This window comes from Pinus tabuliformis, chromosome 9 (assembly GCF_031772625.1).
Source record: "Pinus tabuliformis cultivar Carrire ecotype Pingquan chromosome 9, CPIR1, whole genome shotgun sequence".
NCBI lineage: Eukaryota > Viridiplantae > Streptophyta > Pinopsida > Pinales > Pinaceae > Pinus > Pinus tabuliformis.
The window spans coordinates 652,249,480-652,269,504 of record NC_142307.1 but is presented as its reverse complement, the minus strand read 5'-3'; the positions used below and the strand labels follow the sequence as shown (position 1 = coordinate 652,269,504).

General features: G+C 39.8%; 1 protein-coding gene across 1 annotated transcript; it reads left to right on the top strand.

Annotated features, from left to right (window-relative positions):
* Positions 1-1,153: 1,153 nt before the first annotated feature.
* On the top strand, positions 1,154-6,303 carry LOC149150351 (uncharacterized). Its single transcript, XM_089442771.1, has 8 exons — positions 1,154-1,217; positions 1,690-1,892; positions 1,935-3,009; positions 3,262-3,754; positions 4,088-4,218; positions 4,471-4,547; positions 4,947-5,349; positions 6,212-6,303. The coding sequence occupies exons 1-8, from the start codon at positions 1,154-1,156 to the stop codon at positions 6,301-6,303; spliced, it is 2,538 nt and encodes an 845-aa protein (XP_089298897.1).
* The last annotated feature ends 13,722 nt before the right edge of the window (positions 6,304-20,025 follow it).

Below are 20,025 nucleotides of genomic sequence, written 5' to 3'. Positions count from 1 at the left end.
TGAGGAGAGATTCACGGAGCATTTGAAATAAAAACGCATTCATTATACTTGGAAACATATTAAGTAAACGCGGAAATGAGACATGCAGCATTCTTATATAACATAAGTAAAAAAATAATGGACGCCGAGGACAGAGCAGCGTAACCAGGGTTACAAGCTCTCTCAGGCGACTATGGCCGGTGGAAAACCCTGACCTGGTAACTATTGCCGCGGGAGCTTACGCTCAGCCGGCGGAGTAACCAAGCCGGAGTCGAAAGGCCTTAGGGTCATTCACCCGAATAATACGAAAACTCAAACATGTACTAAAGATCTGAAAAACGCATTTATATTACTCATTGAAAGCAAACGGCAGGACCCGTTGGAACAAAAGACCAGAAGGTCGTAAAGTTACCATATTCATATTCGTCAAAGACTAAACAACCATTAGAGCCGAAGTCGAGCTCAAGAACTACTATCAGATTTAATCTCAAAAGAATAAAAGTCAATAAACCCTGAACCTGTGCAGGGAGTAGATCTGAGAATTCAGTGTCAACCCTGTCAAGCGGATAAGCACGTCTTAGACTCTACCTCCCAGAATCTGTATGCATAGCAGCCACAAGTGAGTTGAACTTATCAGACAGCGAGGAAGACGAGGAGAAGAGGAACCCTCGTCCCATTTGACGGCAGGATTCCATACCTGCACAAATGTTACACACTGTTAGCATCACATAAAACTTGTATTAACACTGTGAGAAAACCAGAGCAATGAAATTAAAATATAAACCATAACCGAGCTGCATCAGGCTTATGCGATACAGAACCTTACCTTCAACAGCAATGAGGATGAATGGTGACCTGAGCTGCATGCCTGAGGCCAAAGACTGAAGCGGCGGAGCACCATGGGGTTACAGAGCTGGAACGAAGCGGAGGAAGTGGAGTAACATAATGACCATCCGAAAGATCAGGCAAGTTATAAACCCTCCAAAAGGTTACCGGCTCGTGGCTCAATAAGAACCCTTGATCTGTAGAATGAAATGTCCACCTTACGATTGCCGGTTTACCGTAGAGACTCTCTGGCGCGAAAGGCATCAAGGCCGAGAAGTCAGGGCTAAGTACAGGATGCACATGGCAGGATTGCCATCTGCCACACATCTTACCAGATGGACGATGGGAGATGCAACACCTGGACCGGGAATGCGATGGCCGGACAAGCAATCAAACCCGATCTCTCGGGATATGTAATAAATACCTCATAACCAATATTACATCGAACCTTATATATTGCATGGTCAACGATTATCATTACCATAGGCCGTGGATTATGACTTTCCTATTTCCTTATGATTAAAGTATTATGTATATTGAATCTTCGAAGTTATGAGTACAAGGAAAATGTAAGTGGATGTATACACAAAGGCGAATATAATATATGTAGATATCAAGCCTTAATTATAACAACTAACAATGTTTAAGTGTTGTTAAGAATGCACTAGTTAATGTGTAAGCCATAGTATTATTGCTGTATTAAAAAAAAAAAAAATTATTTGTGGATGCGTGACAAATTGGTATCAGAGCCCAAGGTTTACAACTCTGTGGCCTTTGGGAAAAGTTTTAAGATTACAGCAACATGTATATAAACAGTATGATGATAACAGTTCAGCAATACATTAAGATAAATTAAAATCTGTTTAATAAGATGTTCTGGAGCAGGTAACAGCATAATGAGAAGAGCAAACAGTGCTCCTTATGGAAATCCAGAACCTCCGGACAACACGGAACAACCTCAAGGGAATTCTGAGTTCTGGGTACAGCTGGGAGCAGCAGGTCGCACAACTGACTCAACGCTATTGAGGACCTTGCAGGAGTTGAAGGATGAAATGGCTCAGTTGCGTGCAGATAACGCCAGATTGAATGTTTAACAATAGAGGATCCTGAAAAGCTTATCTGATAAACAGCATCAACAGCAGTCACATCCGAGGCCGGAACAAGCACACATAACAGATGAACAAAGCTATCATACTGAACAGGAGGAAGCAGAGGACAGAGGAGAGACGAGAGGAGAGAAGTCTGTCAATGCTTCTGAATATCAGACTCCCAAAAGACCCCGGATGGAGTTACACGGAGAATTTAGAAAGATTAAACCACCTCATTTTGATGGAGAATCTGAAGAAGCGGCAGAGGCATGGCTGATTAATATGAATAAGTATTTTCAGGTATACGAATATGATCATCATCTGAAGGCAAGGCTGGCCATATTCCAGTTGCAAGCCAAAGCCACATTATGGTGGGAAGAGGTTAAGATGGTGCGGGGAATAAGTGAACAGGATGTGACATGGGAAAAGTTCCAAGGATATTTTAAAGAGAGGTACCTGACAGAACGTTTTTATGATGAAAAGGCACGTGAATTCCACGATCTGCGGCTAGGACAGCAGACCATTGATGAATTTGTAACCAAGTTTACATCCCTGCTTCGCTACGTGCCCTATATTCGGGAAGAGAAGGCTAAAGTTCAAAGATTTGTTAGTAGCTTACCTCTGGCAATGCGAGAAAGAATAGAGTTCGATAATCCAAAAACCATGGATGAAGCAGTGCGAAAAGCAAGGCTGTGTTATCAGCAGAACAGATCAAAAGGGGAAAATCCCGGAAAGCGTTGGACAGATAAGCGAGGCAGTAAAATGCCCATGGGAAGTAAGGGAGCACGCAGCAGCTTTCAGAAAGGATTCTCGAAAGGAGCCAGCAATAAAAACTCAGCAAAATCCCAAAGTAGATTCAAGCCTCCTGCAGAATCTAAATACAGTGAACAGCAAGTTAGATTGGACCATGAAAACACAGCTCGGCCGCCTGTTCAATGTTGGGGTTGTGGCGGATCCCATTATATCAGGAACTGCCCTCACCGGAAGGACAGCGATCAGTTGTCCCAGATCTATGAAGCTTCAACAGTAGGAGACGTGGCTCGATCAATGCCCAGAATAAACGCAGCACTGGAGGATCGGCAAGCTGATTACCAACCAACGATGATAGAGTTCGAAGGTAAGATATTTGATCACGCTGTTTCTGTTTTAGTAGACCCAGGAGCTACCTTAAGCTATATAAGTCCTAAAGTGGTAGAAAGCTGTGGTTTACAAACTACTAAATTTAAAAGCCCATGGTTAGTACAGCTGGCCACTGGGACCAAAAGAAGAGTACTAACCAAAGTCAGCAACTGTCCATTAAGACTAGCTGGCCAAACCATAACAACTGAGTTGAATGTACTCCCTCTTGGTTCCTATGACGTGCTGATAGGAATGGACTGGTTGGAACGACGATGGTCTGTAATTAACTGTAAAACAAAAACAGTTTCTTACAGAGATGAGCTGGGTGTGGGAAAAGAAATACAAGGCATTCAGAAACCAGTGCAGATTCGGCCGATCACAGCCTCTCAGCTGGTTAAGTGTATCCGGAATAAATGTCAGATTTATGCAGTACAAGTGGGGTTTGCAGATTCTATGGATAAGGTGGCAACTGTTAAAGATATACCAGTAGTGCAAGAATTTGCAGATGTATTTCCTGAAGAGATTCCAGGGCTGCCGCCCAGAAGGGATCTGGATTTTACCATTGAGCTGGTACCCGGGGCAGCCCCAGTATCCCGAGCACCTTATCGGATGAGTGTGCCGGAGTTAACTGAGTTGAAAATGCAGCTGCAAGAGCTGTTGGAAAAGAAGTACATCCGCCCCAGCGTCTCTCCTTGGGGAGCTCCTGTGCTGTTTGTGCGGAAGAAGGATGGGACTCTGCGAATGTGCATTGATTATAGACAGTTGAATAAGCTAACAGTTAAAAACAAATATCCACTACCCCGCATTGACGAGCTGTTTGATCAGGTGAAGGGGGCGACGATCTTCTCTAAGATCGACTTGAGATCAGGCTATCACCAGATTAGAATAAAGGATGAAGACATAGCCAAGACCGCTTTTCGTACTCGTTATGGACATTACGAGTTTGTGGTACTGCCTTTTGGGTTAACTAATGCACCTGCAACGTTTATGTGTTTAATGAATAGTGTATTTCATCAATACTTAGACAAATTTGTATTAATCTTTATTGATGATATACTTATCTATTCACGGAATAGGAAAGAGCATGAGGAACATCTAAGGATCGTGTTACAGACCTTGCGGGAACACCAACTATATGGAAAATTCAGCAAATGTGACTTCTACAAAGAACAGATCCAGTATTTGGGTCATATTATTACAAAGGAAGGTATAGCCGTAGACCCTGAAAAGATCAAAACTATAATGGATTGGCCTACACCCAAGGATGTAGCAGATATTCGATCTTTCATGGGGCTGGCTGGATATTACCGACGATTTGTAGAAGGTTTTTCTAGAGTTGCTTTTCCCATTACCTCCTTGCAAAAGAAAGGTAAAGTGTTTAAGTGGACAGCGGAGTGTCAGCAGAGCTTCGAACAGCTCAAGCATTTACTTACCACAGCACCTGTGTTGTGTGTGGCAGATCCCGAAAAGGAATACGTAGTCTGTACCGATGCCAGTAAGGAGGGCGTGGGCGGAGTATTAATGCAGGAAGGCAAAGTGATTGCCTATGAATCCAGGAAGTTGAAGGAGCATGAGCAGAAATATTCTGCCTATGACCTGGAATTAACTGCTGTGATTCATGCTCTGAAAATGTGGCGCCATTATTTAGTGGGAAGAAAGTTTCTGTTAATGACGGATCATCACAGTTTGACTAGTTACTTTAGTCAACCCACTTTAAATGCAAGACAAGCAAGATGGGTGGACTTTTTGGGAAATTTCGATTTCGAAATTAAGCACCTGAAGGGAAAGGAGAACAGAGTAGCTGATGCGCTAAGTCGAAAAGTGCATTGCATTTATGAGATTGGTATCAGTCAAGGATGGTCCACTCTTGACCAAGAGATTGAGGAGGCATCAACACAAGATCAGAGTTATTTGCACAAGAAACATTTGGTGCAGAATTCAGATGCCCGTTCCATACAACAAGGTTATACTTTGAATGCAGCCGACTTGTTGTGTTTTCAAAAGAAGATTTATGTACCCAATCAGAGCAGTATTAAAGAAAAGATTTTGGATGAAAAGCATAGAAGTCCTTATGCGGGACATCCTGGTTACCAGAAACTAATCACCTCACTTAGGAAGGAGTATTTTTGGCCAGGCATGAAGAAGGATGTTGTAGATTACCTGGCGCGCTGTTTGGAGTGTCAGCAAGTGAAAGCTGAACATCAGCATCCTGCAGGATTGCTACAGCCAATACCCATACCAGAATGGAAATGGGAGACCATAACCATGGACTTCATTACCGATTTGCCGAAGACCAAAAGGAATAATGATTCAATAATGGTAGTAGTGGATAAACTCAGTAAGTCAGCTCACTTTATACCGGTTCAATCCACTTATTGTGCAACTCAAATCGCAAACATTTTTATGCAAAATATATTTAAACTACATGGGCTACCGAAGGTAATAATATCTGATCGTGATGTTAAGTTCACCTCAGTGTTTTGGAAGACCTTATTTGAAGGTCTAGGAACTCAGTTGAGTTTCAGCACCGCCTATCATCCGCAAACTGACGGACAGACTGAGCGAGTGAATCAGGTGTTGGAGGACATGTTGAGAACTTATGTGATGCAGCAGCCTACACGATGGGAGGAGTACCTACACCTAGTTGAATTCGCCTATAATAATGGCTATCACTCGTCCTTGAAGATGAGCCCATTCGAAGTACTTTACGGCCGAAAGTGCCGCACACCCTCCAGTTGGGGTGGGCCGGAAGACAAACTCTTGTTAGGACCTGAAATGTTGGAAGAGATGGAGGTCATGGTGAAAAAGGTCCGAGCTAATTTAAAGGCAGCACAAGATAGGCAGAAAAATTTTGCAGATCGGAAGAGAACCTTTAAAGAATATCAAGTGGGCGAACATGTATACATCAGAGTTCGACCCAGGAAGAGTACCCTCCAATGGAATGTCTGTGCCAAATTGGCACCACGTTTTTGTGGACCATTCCAAATTCTGGCACGAGTGGGGCCTGTAGCTTATCAGCTCGCCCTACCCAGCCATATTCGGGTTCATAATGTCTTCCATATATCAGTTTTAAAGAGATATGTGTATGATCCTAAACATGTAATAAGTTGGCAGGACATTCAGGTGAGGAGAAACTGTTATAAAGCTGTAAATTGAAATAAATACTAGTAGACAACTGATTTAATTGTTATGTGTTTCAGGTGGAACCGGAAGGAGAGTTCCTGGTCGAACCAATGAACATATTAGATCAGAGAAGAGTCGAGCTACGGAAAAAGGTCATCAGCCAGGTTAAAGTGCAGTGGCAGCACTTTGGGCCTGAAGAGGCCACCTGGGAAGATGAACAGATGATGCGGGATGCCTATCCCAGACTGTTTTTGGGTAAACAGCAACATCGGGACGATGTAGACTTTCAGGGGGGGGAGATGTAATATCCCCTGTGAAAAGTAATGATTGGTAAATGGCAAAAGTAATTATTGAACAAGAGACTTTATTTGAAATTATATATATTCTGGTTATTAAATTTTGTGTTAACGGAAAAGTAATTGTGTTGACATTACTGGAACTGAGTTATGATTAATGTTATGATTAATCTTGGTTAAGTAAGTGATGAGTCAGTTATGCTGGAAACCCTAACTACCTTGAGGTAGTTGAGACCCCAGAGGAAAAAGGGGGAATTGCCAAGTCTGGTTGGGATCAGATGGCAAGGAAGGAAAAAGCATTGGGCTTTTTGGATGCCAAGTCTGGTTAGGATCAGATGGCATGAGAGGAAAAGAATTTCCTGTGCACGCTAAGTCTGGTTGGGATCAGATAGCGTTACTGGCGAGTCCAGTATTATTGCGGTCGAGTAGGACCTGTAATTGCTTGGGGGTGGAAGATCAACGAACAGAAGTCTTCCTACGGTCGGGAGGTTTGGCAAGCAAATACAAGTAGGTTGCGGAAGAGCAGGTATGGCTCACAATGCACCTATCTACTAGATATACTTCTGTATTATTCTCAGTTGGATGACAAATCACGGGTAATAACTGCTACTCTCGTGAGAATATATGATAAAGATGAGTAAAATGCATGACACTGTCAGAGATGATTATTATCTGTTTCCTTTAAGTATAATATGTAAGCAGATTAATTTCGTTAACTTAGACAGAGATTAATATTAGCTGACCTGTTCTTGAAGATAATGGTACAGAAAGATGAGTTATATAACTCGGGTAGAGACGAATACTAGCTATCCTTTTTCTGAGTATAACATAGAAAACGAGAATAACTTTATACACGGAGAATGATACTACTCATCATGACCGAGTATAAGCAGAATAAACCCTTTGTATCTTTGCATGTAACAGAGAACACAGTCTTTGCATGTAACAGAGAATATAGTCTTTGCATGTAACAGAGAATACAGTCTTTTCATATAATAGAGAATACTGTCTTGTATATCATAACAGAGAATGCAAGGATAGGCCTGCAATAGGAAAAACGTATTTCATTTTAAATGTTTTGCATCCAATAGCATATGAGAAACTAATCTAAAGGTATCGGCATCATTATGGAACGAGAATATACAGATCTGTATAGATTACTGAGAAAACCCTAAGATACGTTCAAGAACCGAACCACGAGATATTATACAGTGATATTTTGAGATGCAATGGACACAAGTATTCAGTATCAAGGGAAAACTTTAGACTGTCTGTATATTTAAACTTATACATTCACTCACAGCAATGTCGAGCCGTAGTCTTCTTTCACACTAAATATATATATAAACGCTCGAATGATTTAAGGAAATAAATAACGAAACCGTGGCGTAAAGCCGTGAGGGGAGGTTCACGGAGCATTTGAAATAAAAACGCATTCATTATACTTGGAAACATATTAAGTAAACGCGGAAATGAGACATGCAACATTCTTATATAACATAAGTAAAAAAATAATGGACGCCGAGGACAGAGCAGCGTAACCAGGGTTACAAGCTCTCTCAGGCGACTATGGCTGGTGGAAAACCCTGACCTGGTAACTATTGCCGCGGGAGCTTACGCTCAGCCGGCGGAGTAACCAAGCCGGAGTCGAAAGGCCTTAGGGTCATTCACCCGGATAATACGAAAACTCAAACATGTACTAAAGATCTGAAAAACGCATTTATATTACTCATTGAAAGCAAACGGCAGGACCGTTGGAACAAAAGACCAGAAGGTCGTAAAGTTACCATATTCATACTCGTCAAAGACTAAACAACCATTAGAGCCGAAGTCGAGCTCAAGAACTACTATCAGATTTAATCTCAAAAGAATAAAAGTCAATAAACCCTGAACCTGTGCAGGGAGTAGATCTGAGAATTCAGTGTCAACCCTGTCAAGCGGATAAGCACGTCTTAGACTCTACCTCCCAGAATCCGTATGCATAGCAGCCACAAGTGAGTTGAACTTATCAGACAGCGAGGAAGACGAGGAGAAGAGGAACCCTCGTCCCATTTGACGGCAGGATTCCATACCTGCACAAATGTTACACACTGTTAGCATCACATAAAACTTGTATTAACACTGTGAGAAAACCAGAGCAATGAAATTAAAATATAAACCATAACCGAGCTGCATCAGGCTTATGCGATACAGAACCTTACCTTCAACAGCAATGAGGATGAATGGTGACCTGAGCTGCATGCCTGAGGCCAAAGACTGAAGCGGCGGAGCACCATGGGGTTACAGAGCTGGAACGAAGCGGAGGAAGTGGAGTAACATAATGACCATCCGAAAGATCAGGCAAGTTATAAACCCTCCAAAAGTTTACCGGCTCGTGGCTCAATAAGAACCCTTGATCTGTAGAATGAAATGTCCACCTTACGATAGCCGGTTTACCGTAGAGACTCTCTGGCGCGAAAGGCATCAAGGCCGAGAAGTCAGGGCTAAGTACAGGATGCACATGGCAGGATTGCCATCTGCCACACATCTTACCAGATGGACGATGGGAGATGCAACACCTGGACCGGGAATGCGATGGCCGGACAAGCAAACAAACCCGATCTCTCAGGATATGTTCTAAACCTTATATATTGCATGGTCAACGATTATCATTACCGTAGGCCGTGGATTATGACTTTCCTATTTCCTTATGATTAAAGTATTATGTATATTGAATCTTCGAAGTTATGAGTACAAGGAAAATGTAAGTGGATGTATACACAAAGGCGAATATAATATATGTAGATATCAAGCCTTAATTATAACAAGTAACAATGTTTAAGTGTTGTTAAGAATGCACTAGTTAATGTGTAAGCCATAGTATTATTGCTGTATTAAAAAAAAAAAAAAAAAAAAAAAAAATTTGTGGATGCGTGACACCTATTGCCAAAAGTGCCTACCCTAAACTACTCGTCAGCACAAATCACAACACCTATTGCCGCCGAGAAAGCAAGGGCGTTGCCCCTCTGGCAAAACCGTGAGCAGCACTCGGCAGAGGCAGAGGAGGTTATTGCAGAGCCTATTACCTTACCGGGTGACAGAGGCAAGAACAAAACAAAAACAACAACAGGGCCGCAGTTCAACACGAAGATGTCATGCCAAATTAGGTAACGGCCCTTTTATGTGGATACCATGTAACTTTTACCACCCACCTCACCTGCATATTTTTTAAGGGCCCCGTGAGGAATGAGTTCCGAAAAGTATAGGTAAGTCTAATTAGGCATATATAATAAATAACAAAGGGATGGCGCTTATTACCAACCACTATTATAACAAAACTGACTGATGACTCTTTCGCAGTCACATTCCCTGCAATAGGCGTCTATACTTAACTACGTGTGCTGGGCGCATTGCCTTGGAGTAACCAAGGGCGCTGACCCTCACGCAAGTATTTGTTTGCATAGCTATGCCAACTGGGGTTGTGTGAGACCATATCTTTTGAAATAGAAACCTAACAGTGTGCCAGAACGAACGAATCCGGATAAACCCCAATTTTTTAGAAAAGTTTTCATTGATTTAACTTCTATCGGGTTTCTCTAAAAGCAAAAACAAAACAACCCATACTCGAAAATATAACCCTGCTCTATTAAGAACGAAGATTATAAAAGAAAATAAACGTGCAACTATCCAAGAACATTGAATGAAAAAACATTGACGATTATCCCCAGCTCTTGAATACAGTCTCAGAAATCCAAGGCATCAGAGATCATGGATTCTTTAAATTGGGTCTATGTTTACTTTACCTGGAGTTGGAATACAAGGGGAAACTATCAGGTATTTAAACCTTAGTCTGTTTCATTTATGAATAAATTGTTAATTAGGGAAGCCATAATTTAGATTCTCATCCGCAATAGCAAAATCCATAGCATGCATTCCGCAATTAGAGGCTAAATCTGTAATTCCGCCCCTGTTCTCCAAACACAAAGCCAAAACAGGGAGTATTAGCAAAACAAATGTGCATAATAAAATGTTCCAACCACACACACAATTAATTCAGAGGGTTCATTACAAAACCATCCAGAAATACAAATAAAAAATAAAAGGATGCATACCTTGTCCCCTCAGGATCTCATGTTCTCTTCTCTTCTCTTTAGCATCATCTTCCCTTCTAACCCCAACCAACTAGAGCCAACCTCCTCTCCCTCCTAACCCCAACAGGCTAGAGCCAATCTCCTCTCCTTCTCCACCCAGACTGAGAAAAGAAAACCAGAACCAAGCCAAAACAAGAATTCTAAAATAAAAGAAAAACAAAAACCCAGAAAAAGATAGACACAGAAACAATTATTCAACTAAGCATGGCCATGCTTGAAAAACAACCCAAAAAAAACTAGAAAACAAGTGAAAACATTTAACAAATTCGGCTATGATTTCTTCTGCCAACCTATAAAGCCCGATCATGTCCAATGTCCAATCTCCTGTTCAGTCAACTAACAAATTAAATTCCAGGTGGTGGTATGGGTGGGCGGATTGTGAAGCTCCACAGTTAGCACCATCAGATAGAACAGTACCAGACGTAAAGGCATAACAAGGGAAGCTAAGGGAAGGTAGAAAACGAGGCCGACTCTCAAATGCCTGGCTCCTCTCTGCATTGATTTCCTGTCATACGGACCGGATGCCCATCCTCGCCTCGCTTCACCTGTACAGCCTCCCAAATGCCTCCTGGTTATACTAATTATATCCATATCCGATGGGATGGGATATTTATGTTTTAGGGATTTCAGTTCATCAACGTGGCCTGCCCAGGTGAGAGGCGGTTTAGTCACTCTAATAAAATTTTGAAATGTGGCCGTTGAGTTTGAAATATGATAAAAGTAAAAAATTCTGGTTTATTTATTTTTAAAGGTATAATCAAGTTAAAAAATATAATGTACCATATAAAATGGTTGGTTTAATAGAATAGCTTAATATTATATTGGTGCACTTCATCTTTTTCTAGAGACTTGCATATATGAGGAATATTTGTTTTCATCATCAAGTTTATCTCCTATTAGTCAATTCCAACTAACGTTTCACTTGCACATTAGTTGATTGCCCTCAATATGTTTCCTTTACAAATGCCAAAAAGGATTACGACAAACTAACTTTCTAACTTGCTCTCTATCAATATCACTCAAAATGCTAACAAGCTGTAATTGATCCAACAATCTAACCATGTCAGGCACCTTCATACATAACCTTGTGCCTTTCCTCCCTACCTTGAGGAGAGAAAATATTAGAAAAGGCATACATCCAATACCTACAACTCTTTCTAGCTATAAATGTCTTTCTTTTCCTTCCAATCATCCATCAAGCCCACTACAATACTATTCCTCTCACTTCTTCCATCTTCCACATACTTTTCCATGGAAAGAAGTATAGCATGGTGGCCTTTGACTAGAGGTCATGGTATTACCTAATCACATTGGCAAAAGGAAACATGTTGTTAATTCCTACATTGCTCACGGATTGTTAGGCTCTTGTGAAACATCTATTTTTGTCTTCTTTCAAACATAATACTTTTTTTCACTAACTCTAATAACATCCACACCAATACCAATTTTATCATTGATACACATTATCTTTCCTCAGTGGCACTAACAAGCACCATGACTCCATGCTTCCTTTCAAAGGATTTTGTACAAATGTGTAATCTCTATCTTATGTTCTTGAGTTTTTTTTTGTGAAGGAATACAAGAAATCACATGCATACCATGATTCCTCACCTATATGCCTCTCCTTGTCAATATTTCTAAACTATGGTATTGGGGGAAAATCACTTGCTTTTCTACAACTGAGAATAATATGCTTTTAGATGGGCTAAAACATATTATTTCTATTGGCAAAAGATTCGGTCTACTTCTTCTCTCCAAGAGTGGAGCCATTTCCTCATAAATCATATCCCAACCTCAATCACATGGCTTTATGAATGTCACAGTAAAACTCCATTGCGTTCTTCCACATATTGTGACCTAACTCCTTAATGTTGCTTTCGTAGAGTTGGGACAAAGGCTATTTGAAGGATTCTAACATTCACTCAATGCATTGGAGAAATTTGAACAAACATTTCATCTTTTTAATAGTCGAGATATAGCACCCATCCGTCAATCTTGCATTTTTTGCACCTACCTACAAATACTTGTTTCGCAACATTCCTCAAACAATATTCATTCAAGGAATAATGGGAGCATACTAACCGCCTTGCTATATTTGCTTTCATTTATACCACACCTCTCCAAGAATACTTGGGAATGATGTTTACATTCTTAATACTGCTATGCAGGGCTACAAAATTATCAACAAGAGATTATGATGCATATGACACGAACATTGTCTTCCTTCTCTCGAATCATGCGCACACTAGGTCTCTTTGTCGATATTTTCCACATCTCTATCAAGTGGTTATCTTAGATCTCTACACTCCTCCTATCATTTCTCACGATCACAAATTTGAACAAAATAATTTTTATGTTATATCAATGTTTAAAAATTCAATGCGTGTTCAAACTAATAAGCCCAATAAACACAATAAAGATAAACTATGAACGACATGCATCATCCTCTCTAAGGATGTCTCTAGTTACTTTTATATGCTAGTGCATCTTTCCTCAATCTTTGGTGATTTCTAGAGCTTGGTCCAAGCCTCTCTCTCTCTCTCTCACAGTGACTTCCCATGTGTTCCAACTCGCTTCAGTTACCTGTTCATGCATGGACACAACCCGCATTTATAAATTTTTGATGAACCATGCTTCTTGCATGCAAGTTGTTGTTGCACTTCATGTTTTTCTAAAGGCATGCATGCACTAGGAACATTTGTTTGGATCTCCAACATCTTGGTTCAATTTTCAACATCTTCGTCTAATGTTCTTCTTGAAGCATCTATACTTTTCTAGGTAACAATTAGAGTAGTGAATTCCAACAAAATTTCCACTTACACATTCGTTGACTAAGATCAATGTGTTTCCTTTACAAATGAGAGAAAAAATTCAAAGCACAAACAACATGTTCACTAACAATATCATTGAAAATGCTAAGAACTTGCATTTGATCTAGCAACCTAACCATGTTTTCAAAGGCAACTTCATATATAAACTTGTGCCTTTACTATCTAGCGTGCAATTTTCCATAAGCCCCATTTTTCATCTTCTTATCTCTGAAAACAACAAATAGTTTATTTCATATGGAAGTTCAATAGCACATGTAGAGCAATCTCTCCACATCTACAACATTTGGATTTCTTTTGTACAAACTTACAAGACACACTATTAAAAAGGTAGACATCCAATAACTAAAACTCTTTCTAGAGATAAACGCCTTTCTCTTTCCTCCCATCATTAATAAATCATGCTACAATATTTATCATCGTGCTTCTTTCGTTCGAACATGCATTTCTATTGAATGAATTATAACATGGTAGAGTTTGATTCAAGGGAAGGGAATTCCCTAACCACATTGGAAAGAAAGAGTGTGGCATTAACAAATGTTCTTCCTACATTACTCGTAGTTTCCTTCGCTATCGTGAAAAAATTTTTTTTTCTTCCTTCGGAAATAATATTTGTTTTCGACAACTCTATTATCATCCATAACTATACCAATTTGATCATTGGTACATATTATCTTTCGTGGAAATACCATCTTAGCACTAACAATCACCACGACTCAATGGGTATTTTCAAAGGGTTTTGTACAAATGTGCAATCTCTATTTTTCATTCTTGGGTTTTAATCCGCAATCAAATAACAAAAATCATACCCACTAAAGGATTCCTTGCCTCTCTACCTCTCCTAGAAAACATTTCTAAACTATGGTAGTGGAGGAAAATCACTTGGTTTTGTAAATCGAGGTATATGCCTTTTTTATGGGATATAAGACATTATTTTTGTTGGAAATAACTGGGGTCTCCCTATTCTCTCAAAGGGTCATGTCGCTTTCTAAGAAATCATATTTCTCCATAGTATTCATCGTCCACACGATCGCATCAATGTCTTTGTGGAGCCTCTTCCGTTACATAACTGCTATTTCGATATAAAATTAACTAGTTACATTTTTACCCAAATTTACATAATTCGTTGTCAAACTTCCAACAAACTCCACCTTGACAACAATTTTCCTAATCCCTTGCCCATGCCGATTCATCATCCTTTTTGCAAGCCAAGAGAAGCTAAACACCATCGCAGCTTCTCTACTATAACTGGCTTTGTGAATATTTCTGCACAATTCTCTCACATATGGACCTTTTGAAGAGCTACTTTTCCGCCATTGATCACATGTCTCTGAAAATGATACCTTACATCAATGTGATTGGTTCTACTATGATAAGCAGGATTTGTAGCCAAGTGCATAGCACTTTCACTGTCACAAAGTACATTCACTTTCTCCTGTGTCCTTCCAATCTCATCGAGCAGACCCTTTAACCAGATTGCTTCTTTACTAGCATCTGAAGCAGCTATATATTCAGCTTCGGTAGTGGACAACACAACTGTTTCTTGAAGCTTTGACATCCAACTAATTGCTCCACCTGCAAGAGTAAAGACATAAATTGTAGTATATCTTCTTTTGTCCAAATCACCTGCACAGTCAGAATCTACATATCCGCAAACTGAACCTTCAATACCATTAAAGACGATGTAATGGTCACTTGTGCCTCTTAGATATCGAAGCACCCATTTCACTGCTTGCCAATGTTCTTTACCTGGCTTTGCCATGAACCTGCTGACAACTCCAACTGCATGTGAAATGTCAGGTCTTATAGATACCATCGCATACATTAAGTTGCCTACAGCATTTGCATATGGTACATGAGACATATACTTCTTTTCTTCATCAGTTCTAGGACTCAAAACCGAAGAAAGCTTAAAATGGGAAGCTAGTGGAACATTAACAAGTTTCACATTGTTCATAGAGAAATTTTAAAGTATTTTCTCCACATACTTCTGTTGTGATGACCAAAGCTTACCATTTTTCCTGTCTCTGTGTACCTCCATGCCTAAGATATGTTTTGCTGCTCCAAGACCCTTCATATCAAACATCCTAGAGAGCTAAGCCTTTAACATGTTGATCTCTTCCATGCTTTTGCTTGCAATAAGCATATCGTCAACATATAAAGCTAAGATAATGAATATGCCATTGAAACTTTTGAAGTATACGCAATGATCATACTCACTTCTTATCAAGTTATGGCTCACCATGAAGGAATCAAACTTCATGTACCACTGTCTCAGAGACTCCCTCAGACCATACAATTATTTTCTGAGCTTGCAAACTTATCTTCTGCTGTGACCTTGTACAAAACCTTCTGGCTCTTCCATATATATCTCTTCATCCAAATCACCATGTAGAAATGTCTTTTTAACATCTAACTGTTCTAACTCAAAATTAAGTAGCGCAGTTAGTACCAACACATTACGAATAGAAACCAGCTTTACAACTGGAGAAAAAATCCCATAAAAGTCTATACCTTCAACCTGAGAATACCCTTTTGCTACCAGTCTCGCCTTAAATACATTTCGATACTTCCATCAACTTTCCATTTCAGTTTGAAGACCCACTTGCATCCAACAACACTTCTCCCTTCAGGAACCTCTACAAGATCCCAGGTATTGTTCTTGGCTAAGGAATCCATTTCTTCTTCCATAACTGTTTTCCATTTTTTCTATCTGTATCATCTACTACTTTATGATAACAAGAAGGTTCCCATTCTTCAGTAATCAAAGAAAAAGATGAAGCAGAATCTTCATACCTTTTGAGAGTTTTCCTTTCCCTTGTAGACCTTCTTAGAGCGACTCGTTGTTGAACTGGTTCAGAAGCTTCAACGGCTTCCTTTGTGTCTTCAACACCTTTTTCTCCAGAAATCTCTCCTTCCTTTTGACTGTCACCGAAAGGTCTAGCCTCCAACTGAGCTCGTTGATTTGGCGATACCTGTTCCTGTTCAATTCCTTCAACATTTGATTTTAAAAGAGAAGATTCATCAAAATTTACATCTCTAGTAATGACTATCTTCGACAATGTAGGATCCCACAACCTGTATCCTTTCATTGCATGGTCATACCCAACAAAGACAACATTTCGATTTTGGATCTAACTTTGAATGTTGATTTTTAGGAATAAGAGAATAAGCATCACAGCCAAATATCCTCAAATGTGAATAATCACAACACTGACCTGTCCAAACTTCTTCAGGAATTTTACATTTATTTGCTACTGAAGGTGATATGTTAACTAAATAACAAGCAATAGATACTACTTCTTCCAACAACTCCTTTTGCAAGTTAGCATTGTTGATCATGCTTCTGGATCTTTCCATAAGAGTCCGATTCATATACTCAACAACACAATTTTGCTGAGGAGTATAAAAAACAGTTTTGTGTCTACTAGTTCCCTCATCCTTACAGTATTGTTCAAATTCAATTGAAGTGAACTCACCACCATTGTCAGCTCTTAAACATTTAATAGATTTTCCTGTTCTTTTCTCTACCGTCGCTTAAAATTGTTTAAAGACATTGAATACATCAGCTTCCTTTTTTAGCATAAAGACCCTAACTTTACGGGAGAAATCATCAATAAAAGTTAAAAAATATAGAGCACCTCCATATGACACAACAGGGGATGGTCCCCATAGATCAGAATGAATATAGTCTGAAATACCTTCACTATTATGATTTCCAACTTTAAATCTCTGTTTGCACTATTTTCCATACACACAATGTTTACAGAAATCTAACTTCAAGGATTTCAGATCGGGAAGAGATTTACGTTTCATCAGTATCTCAAGACCTTTCTCGCTCATATGACCTAATCGTTGATGCCATAGACGAGTACTTGCTTCTTCCTTTTCTAACGCAACCACTGCTTTACTAACCTGAGTACTTCCTTTTAACCTGTAAAGATTTCCGACCTTTTCTGCCTTCATAACCACTAGGGCTCCTTTAGAGACTTTCAAGATGCCATCGTGACCTGTTATCATACATCTTAATCCTGATATTCCCCATCCCAACAGTGTGACATGACACATTATTACCCATAAACACAGAACTGCCATTTACATTTTCATACGAAGTAAACCAATTTCTGTGTGGACACATGTGATGAGAAGCACCAGAGTCTAACACCCAGCTATCTAAACCCCGAGAGACATTACATTCACGTGAAGTTTCATCTATCATACATAATTCTTCAGTAGATAAAACTTCTTCTATCATACCTGAATTGACATGATTCGCTTCCTTCTTCGGGTTATCAGATTCTTTTCATTTACAACAGTCTTTCTTCAAGTGTCCAATTTTATTGCAGTGCCAAAATTTTGCCTTACACTTCTTTCCCTTCGATTTAGATCTGGAAGACCCCCTTAGCTTATCTCCTCTTTCCTTTGAGCGTCCTCTAGCTACCATGGCTTCTAATGCAGCTGTTTCAGTACTGGGTTTCCTTCTTACTTCTTCAGACAGGAGAGCTCCCACCACTGATTCAAACTTCAAAGAATCAGCAGTGCTCAAGCTGATTGAAGTTACGAAGTGATCCCATGATTCGGGCAGAGAACACATCAAGGTTAGGCTTTATCTTCTTCCTGAATTTTCACTTACATATCTGTTAATTGGCATATAAGTGTATTTAAGACATTCAAATGTTCTACAATTTTTTAACCTTCTTTCATTCGAAGACTGTACAACTACCTTTTCAAATAAATTCTATTGGTTAATGATTTGTCATATAGAGTTTTTCCAGTTTTTCCCACAATCGTGAAGTTGTACTCTCTTCAACAATATTGAAGAGAAATTCATCCACGAGGCATAACCGGATGGTACTGGGAGCTCGGGCATCCAAGTCCTCTAAGTCTGAAGTAGTCATGGTTTCAGGTTTCTTAGTTGCCACATCCCATGCCTTATGCAAGAAGATCCCTAACCTTCAGTTTCCAAAGAGAAAAATTGCTCTTTCCGGTGAATTTCTCCACCTCGAATTTTGCATTCGACATCTTGGCCATTTACCTAGGGTTTCAATCTTCGGTCTTTCAACTAGTGTTTATCTTTCCTTATTTCTCCAAAAAAATTCTTTTCAATTTAAATAGAAAAAAACCCTTTAAAAAAAACTTTTTTCCTTTCGTTCAATTAAAGAAAAAACAACCTTTGTCTTTTTTTTATTCAATTTACACACATCCACCCTTTTATTTCCAGAGATTATTCAATTTACACAAATCTTTATTCTCACAACTTTCTGGGCAAAAGAAAAAAATTTAACAAAAATAACAAAATAACAAAAAATAACCAAAAAAAATCTCAGAGAAAAATTTCTTTCAAAAAATACCAAGGTTCATGACAACGTCCAATGTTAATAATGGCGGCAAGGACAGCGTTTGCGGCAGACTTTCTCAGGCATTTCAGCACACAGAGATCACGGTCCTTCTCTCACATAGGTCTGGCTCTTCCACGCGGGCAGCACACACGGACAACGCCTTCCTCTTTGCTGGACAATAGCTCTTGCCTTCACACATGCAGGCTCTACCTGGTTCGATGGCTCTTCCACGCAGGCAACAGGTTCACGATTCTGCAGTAAAAGTAGCCCTTCACCAGAGGTTTGGCAGCTTCCTCTTCACGTCGTTCCAGACTCTTCCTCGTCCCCACGCTACAGTCAACATCGCCCCCGTTCCAAACTCTTCTTCGTCCTCACGCTGTAGTCAACACAACTTCAAGCCAACAACACGTAGTACACGGAGGGTCTTCAACTCCGATGTTTTACCAAACCAACTACTGGTCCACGCAGAGCACAAACACACAGAGTCTGCACTTCATGCAGAGATGGGGTGTCCACCCTCAGGCATGCAACATGCAGTTCTTTCAAGCAGGACCTCCTCAACATAGATAGCAACGTAAAAACACGCTAGTTCTTCAACTGCTCAGAGAAAACCTTCACGCAGCAACACTACACGCTGGTTCGCACGCACTTCAACGCTCAAACACGCTAGCTCTTCAACAGCCTCCCCTCAGAGAAAAACCTTCATGTAGCACCAAACCGGCTTTATACCATTTGTAGTTCTAATAGGTGAATTAATAAACAATGAAGATTATACAGTTATACATTGACCAAGAAAGATTTATAACTAACTCGAAAACTGAAACCAAACACACAAATAAACACACAGGATTTACGCGGTAAAACCTTGACAGGGTGTGAAGGAAACATCCACGAGGCAAGGGATTGGAATCTCTATTAATTCAACAATAATTCTCCACGATTACATTTCTCGTGCATTCACTAGTTTTATACAATCCTCCTCCGTTACATAACTGCTGTTTCGGTATAAAACTAACCAGTTACATTTTTACCCACCTTTACATAATTTGTTGTCGAACTTCCAACAGATTTTAGAGGTAGTTGTAGAGGCTAGCAATATAATTGTATATTTCTATGATGAAAGCAACAAGTTTCGATATGAGAGATGTTGCCCACGTCCTTTGCAAGAAAAAACGTAAATGAAACTTCTAAAATATGATCCCTTAACAAATAAGACTATTTTTACTAGATAATCCTCGGTTTTCAAATGGAATTGTGCTTTTATTAAAAGAAGATTACATGCTCATGTGTGAGACATG